The sequence below is a fragment of the Mustela nigripes genome, chromosome 17 (genome assembly GCF_022355385.1).
Source record: "Mustela nigripes isolate SB6536 chromosome 17, MUSNIG.SB6536, whole genome shotgun sequence".
Lineage (NCBI taxonomy): Eukaryota > Metazoa > Chordata > Mammalia > Carnivora > Mustelidae > Mustela > Mustela nigripes.
Window position 1 is genome coordinate 7232870 of NC_081573.1, and position 6845 is coordinate 7239714.

General features: G+C 54.4%; 1 protein-coding gene across 1 annotated transcript in view; it reads left to right on the forward strand.

Annotated features, from left to right (window-relative positions):
* AP2S1 (adaptor related protein complex 2 subunit sigma 1) overlaps nt 1-6408 on the forward strand; it is a 9975-nt gene extending 3567 nt beyond the window's left edge. Inside the window, exons 2-5 of the mRNA XM_059382097.1 lie at nt 1229-1378; nt 5364-5477; nt 5851-5910; nt 6053-6408. Of these exons, the coding sequence (XP_059238080.1) occupies nt 1229-1378; nt 5364-5477; nt 5851-5910; nt 6053-6154 (426 nt within the window). The 3' untranslated portion in view covers nt 6155-6408. The remainder of the gene's footprint in view (nt 1-1228; nt 1379-5363; nt 5478-5850; nt 5911-6052) is intronic.
* Nucleotides 6409-6845: the final 437 nt, after the last annotated feature.

Below are 6845 nucleotides of genomic sequence, written 5' to 3' on the forward strand. Positions count from 1 at the left end.
TTATGGTTTCACTTATTTGTGGAGCATAACAAATATCATGGAGGACAAGGGGTGTTAGAGAGGAGAAGGGAGTTGGGGGAAATTGGAAGGGGAGGTGAATCATGAGAGACTATGGACTCTGCAAACCAATCTGAGGGGTTTGAAGTGGCGGGGGTGTGGGAGGTTGGGGTAGCAGGTGGTGGGTATTATAGAGGGCACGGATTGCATGGAGCACTGGGTGTGGTGAAAAAATAATGAATACTGTTTTTTCTGAAAATAAATAAATTAATTAAAAAAAAGTTAAAAAAAAAAAGAAAGTAAACGTTGCCCAGTGAAAGAAGCCAAATACAAAAGGCCATGTATTACATGATTCTGTTTATATGAAAATGTCCAGAACAGGTATAGCCATGGAGACAGAAACATTATTGGTTGCCAGGGGATGGGGTTGGGGGTGAAAGGGAGTGGCTATTAATGGATGGGGTTTCTTTGTGGGGTGATGAAAATATTCTGGAATTAGTAGTGATTTTTGCACAAGTGTATGAGTATATGAAAATCCACTGAACTGTATACATCTCCAAAAGGTGAATTTTTAAGAATTGGTAAGTAAAAGGAGGAAAAAGGGGGCTCTCTGGGGTTCAGACGGAAGAAGTCTGAAATTCAAACAGTTTTTTTTTTAAGTTTTTACTTATTTATTTAAGTCATCTCTACACCAAACACAGGGCTCGAACTCACACCCCGAGATCAAGACTCACAGGCTTCTCAGACTGAGCCAGCCAGGCGTCTGTGAAACTCAAACATTTATTGAGTGCCTGCTGTGTGCCAGCTACTGAATTAAGTTTATAAACATTTTAACCTGCACAACACCCTGCCAGGGGAATGCCTGGGTGGCTCAGTCTTAAGCGTCTGCTTAGAGGTGGATCCTCTAAGGGAACTCATTTTGCTGGTGGGGAAACTGACCTGAAGGGGGCGGACCCTTTGTCCAGGGTCAAGCAGAGGATAGTGGAGCCCCGGCCTCAGAGCCCTGGAGCTGACAGGGGAGTTGACGTGTGGAAGCAGTCATTCCCCTGGGGTGTCGGGACCTGGGGCGGGAGTAGGTGGCCAGCCAGCTGGACTGGCCTCAGGCTTGGCGGAGAAGTCGAGAGCTGGAGGGTGGGGACCCTACTTACCCAGCGGGGCTGGGCAGGGCCGTTGGGTGGGCCAGCAGCTGTCCTGGCTGCTCTCATTTCCTCTTCCTCCTCCTCACCCCCAGATCCGCTTCATCCTCATCCAGAACCGGGCGGGCAAGACGCGCCTGGCCAAGTGGTACATGCAGTTCGATGACGACGAGAAACAGAAGCTGATCGAGGAGGTGCACGCCGTGGTCACTGTCCGAGATGCCAAACACACCAACTTTGTGGAGGTGAGGCCCTGCCCTCAGTCCCCACTTGCCTTTTTCCTCTGCCCGGCCTCTGACCGCTGCAACCCCTCAGACCCTCTTTCCTTCCTATGTCCATTCCCTCAACATGCTTTTATTTATTTATTTATCTGTTGTTGTTGTTGTTTTTAAGATTTTATATTTATTTGTCAGAGAGAGGGAGAGCACAGGCAGGGCGAGCTGCAGGCAGAGGGAGCAGCGGCCTCCCTGCTGAGCAGATGTTGGACTCGGGGCTCTATCCCAGGACTCCAGGATCATGACCTGAGCTGAAGGCAGACGCTTAACTGCCTGAGCCACCCAGCTGCCCCTCTCTGGTCCCTTTAAATCAAGAAGGCTCTGCCTTTAATTTACATAGCATCAGCTGGGCTGGTTGTCCCATAAATCCAACACACATTTGTTGGGTGTCTGCTGTATAGCAGGCACTGTTCTAGGCATGGGTCCCTGCCCTGGGAGAGCTGATGTTCTGGTCGGAGGGAGACTGAAAGTAAAGACAGTGTCTAGTAGGTGGTGAGAGGTGCCAGGGAGAAAAAGCAGCCGCTGCAGGAGATGGAGGGGCTGGGGTGCGTGCACTGGGGGGTTGGTATGCAGGTGTGAGTGATTTCTATAGTAAGTCTGCGAAAGGTAACAGTGGAGCCAAGGCCTAAAGGAGTTGGAAGAGCAGAAGGAGAGGATATCTGAGAAGGAGCACCCCAGACTTAGGGAACAGCAAGTGCAAAGGTCCTGAGGTGAGAACATACTGGGGCATTCCTGGAGTAGTAAGAAGGCCAGCATGGCTAAGGTGCTGTAAGCCAGAGAGGGGGGCTGACACAGTCAAGGAGATACCAGGGACAGATGGCAGAGGGCCTCGTGGGCTGCAGGGAGGACCAGAGTTCTTGTGAGTGAGGTGGCAGCCTTGGGAGTCTTTTGAGCAGAGGGAAGACATGGGCCAATTTAGGGAAGAGCAAGCTGAGGATGAAGACCAGGAGTGAGGCATCTGTTCACACCCCGGCTGAGAAGCCGAGAGGGGGTAGTGAGGCCGAGTGCAGAGAGGGGGCGGGATGCCGTGATGTGGAAGATTCTGTACACAGGGAACAAGGAAGGCCGCGGGACTCACGAGGGGAGGGACAATCGGCAGAGGGGAGCAACGGAGAGAAGAGCAGCCATGTCTAGAGGTGGGACGTGAGGAGGTAGAGAAAAACCAGCAGACTGGGGGGGGGGGGGGGCCCAACAGCCCAGAGAAAAGGATTTCCAGCAGGGATGGTTCAGTGGGTTAAGCCTCTGCCTCTGTCTCAGGTCATGATCTCAGGGTCCTGGGATCGAGCCCTGCATCGGGCTCTCTGCTCAGCAGGGAGCCTGCTTCCTCTGCTCTCTCTCTGCTTACTTGTGATCTCTGTCATCAAATAAATAAAATCTTAAAAAGAAAGAAAGAAAGAAAAAAAGAAAGAGGTTTCCAGGAGGAGGATGGAATGAGGGGCCTTGTGGGGAGCAGGGTTGGGAGGGGTGAGCTGGCAGAGTGAGCAGGCCCACTGCCCTGGGGTGTCCTGGCACCAGCGCCATGTGGCCTCCTACACCAAGTGCCGAGGGACCAGGAGCGGGTCATTGAGGCAAGCTGGTTAGATGAGAACGTCCAATGGGGGCCTGACACGCAGATCTCAGGTTCCTCGCAATGCCAGGCCATCACTCATTCATGATGACCCGGAGAGGGTAGGGCTGGGATGGAGTGGCGGGGTGGGGGGAGGGCACCTGACTCAGCCTGAGGGTCCAGGAGGGCTTCCCGGCAGAGGGAATGCTGCAGGGGACAAGAGAGAACTGGGGACTGTCAGGAGGAGGAGACACGAAATAATGTCTCTCTTACAAGACTGAGGTCAGGGGGCGCCTGGGTGGCTCAATGGGTTAAAGCCTCTGCCTTCAGCTCAGGTCATGATCCCAGGGCTATCTGCTCGGCAGGGAGCCTGCTTCCCCCCTCTCTGTCTGCCTCTCTGCTTACTTGTGATCTCTGTCAAATAAATAAATAAAATCTTAAAAAAAAAAGAAAAGACTGAGGTCAGGGCAGGCTTCCTGGAAGAGGGCTTGTGAGAGCAAAACCGAAGGATGAGTGGCCAGCAAGAAAGGCCTAGGCCACCCAGACTTTCTGCCTCTCATTTGTTCATTCGTACACATCCCTTAGTACCTGCTACCTCCTGTATTGCTGTGCTAACTGATAACGACAAACATAGTGACTCAGATCAACACGAATTCGTCGTCATAAACGGTTCTTGAGAGCAAGTGTCCGAAATGGGTCAGCAGGGCCGGGTTCCCTCTGCCGGCTCTGGGGAGCGTCTGTTTCCTTGCCTTCACCTGCTTCTTGAAACCTCTCTCTCTGAGCTGCACTCTCCTGTCTTCCTCTTTCCCTAATGGGGACCCTTGTGATTACTCTGGGCCCATCTGGAAGATCCAGGGTCCCCCCCCCACATCTCAAGATCCTTAGCTGAGTCACACCTGCACAGTCCCCTTTTGCCATGTAAGTTCTCCCGTCCACAGAGTCTGGGGATCAGGGTGTGGACCCCTTCCTGTGCAGGGTCCTGCTGGGGACACAGTGATGACAGCCCCAACTCACAGTCCAATGAAGAGACCGACCCATGGACACAATGGCAGGTGGGGGGACGGAAGGGTGACCTGCCCCAGCCTGCAGGAAGAGACTTATCTGAGACTATGTAGCCAGAGAAGCCAGGAAGGTCTGAGAAGCCCGCAAATTGACAACCAAGGTGTTGGGACAAGCAGGGAGGGTGATAGTGGGAGAGGGAGAATTTCAAGTTTAAAAAAAAATGGAGCGCTGCTCAAGGTCAGCTGTGACATTGTCAAGGTCGGTGGTGGCATCTCCAGATAATTTTCCTGTCCTCTCAGCCTGCCTTAAACCCTCTCCTCCAGAGCAGGGACCTTCAAACATTTTATTGTGTGTCTGTATCAGTTAAAAAAAAAAAAAAAAAAAAAAAAAGTAGGCGCTTCTTGTTGGCTCTGTCAGTGGAGTGCACAATTCTTGATCTCAGGGTCATGAGTTCGAGCCCCATGTTGAGTGTGGAGCCTGCCTTAAACAAAAAAAAAGTAGAGTTTGCATCCTGATACATGCTTATTAGTCCACGGGTTATGTGGGGGAATTACTACAGTAATGTCAGAAAACATCCTCAAAGTGCAGAAATTAACAGAATGAGCTGGGGGTAGAAAAAAAGAGGCCTAGCCATCAGGGACTAATGTTGACTTTCGCCGTTGCCACCAGGTGGCGACAAAACGCGCGCTCACCTAGACCCAGCGTGGGGGACTTGGCCCATTTGAGCCAAAGACACTGTGCTTAGCAAACCAGAGTGCCTGTTTGTATGTCTGTCTCTTAATCTTCTTCCCCATGTGCATAAGGTTAGAGTCTGCGTCCTTGGTCCGTATGTATTTATTCCTGGGTTGTGTGTGTGTTCGTTAGTGTAGAAATAGTTGTTTTGTATTACAGCTCAGTTCGAAGTCGGGCTGGGCCTGTCTTGGTTCCAGGCGGTGACCACACTGCTCTGCACAGAGCCTGCCTCACAGGTGGCGTCTGTGCGTTGATGGCATGTTAGTTCCTGACTAAGGACTTCGACTTTCTCTAGAGGCGACAAGCAGGGAGCCATGGTGGGTGTCATGGAACAGCCCAGCTCCCTCTCAGCTCCGGGCTTTTTCTCATAAGCTGTTCCCTCAGCCTGGAGCACTCCTATTCCTTCTCCAGGTCTCAGTCCGGATGCCCCCCAACCCCCCTCCAGGAAGCCCTCCTGGGTCAGCTGTCCACACTAGTGATGACAGAGGATGACTGTCTCTCCACTGGACCGGAAGCCCCGGCAGGGGAGGGCCAGGCCTGTGTCAGTCACCACTGTGTCCCCCACTCAGGGCCAGACAGAGCAGGGCCTCAGGGACCACACGTGGGGTGAAGGACCCTGCCCAGCCCGCTGGGTCCTGGGCATGCCCCGTTGCTGACAGCCTCTCTGCCCCACAGTTCCGGAACTTCAAGATCATTTACCGACGCTACGCCGGCCTCTACTTCTGCATCTGCGTGGACGTCAACGACAACAACTTGGCCTACCTGGAGGCCATCCACAACTTCGTGGAGGTGTGCGGATGGGCTCCCCGGGGCCCAGGGGTGCCAGGAACATGCCTTGTCTCCCTGCAGAATGCACAAACCCCGCCCAGCCCCCTCACCTCCCCACAAGGGCAGCTTCCCTGTGCGCACACGGTGCCTCTTTGTCTCTCCTCCTCTGTCCGGTCTGTCTTTTCTGCCCTCCTCGGCTGCTATCTGATGGTCCTTGTTCTTGTTTCTGCCTCTGGCTGTCTTCATCCACTGTCTCTTCCTTCTCCCTCCCCCTCCCTCAGTTCCTCTTGGTCCCTCTTCTGGTCTTCTGCCATCTCTTTCTGATGGTGACCTTGGCCCCCATCCAGAGCGTCTGCCTCTGCCCAGCTCTCACCGTCTCTGCCTTCTCCCCCAGGTCTTAAACGAGTACTTCCACAATGTCTGTGAGCTGGATCTGGTGTTCAATTTCTACAAGGTGGGCTTCCTGGGGAAGAGGAGGGCGCCAGGAGGGCAGGGTTTCCGGGGTCCAGACCTGCATCCGTTGCAGGCGTGGGAGTTGTGGGTGGGGGGTACCCCTCTCTCATGCCGGGGTCTCCCCACACTCTCCCTTCGCTCAGGTTTACACAGTCGTGGACGAGATGTTCTTGGCCGGCGAGATCCGCGAGACCAGCCAGACGAAGGTGCTGAAACAGTTGCTGATGCTCCAGTCCCTGGAGTGAGGGTGGCCAGCCCCTCCGGCCCGGCCCCAGCTCCCTGCTCGCCCCCTTCTCCGGGCCGAGGCCGCCCAGCGCCTGCCCTCCCCAGGCCAGGAGGAAGGCCCCAGCTGGGCCTGGGCCACTGTGGAGGGGACTGCACCCCACTGCCTCTGGGCCCGGCTGTGGGCGGAGGCCAACTCGTGTGAACCGAGTAACCGTGCCGTTGTGTGACGCTGTGAGTGCGTGTGTGGAGCCCCCAATAAACCCGTGGTCCCGCCCGGCCTGTGTCTCTGAGTGCTGGCCAGTCGGACCTAGGAGCTGCAGGCCCTCGGGACGCCCTGCCATCGGGGTGTCTGTCAGCTGGTGGACAAACACCCCTCGGCGTGGGGAAGGCCAGCCACCCAAGAGTGCTCGAACCTGCTGCTGCCCCTAGAGAGCCCCTGAGCCTGAAATGGGGGACGGATTTAGACCCTAGGTATTGGCCACTAAAATAACAACACTCCTGCCAGCCCCTGACGGCACCAAGCCTTCCCAAGCATTAGCTCCCCAAACCCTCACAAGATCCCAAGGAAAGGACCGTTAGGAGCCCCACTTTCCAGGTGAGATCACTGAGGTTCAGGAAGAGGAAAAGACTTGCCAAAGTCATGTCGCTAGCATGGTGAAAAGCCAGGTCTGTTCAAAGCCCGGGCTTCATTATTTTTAACCCCCAGACTGG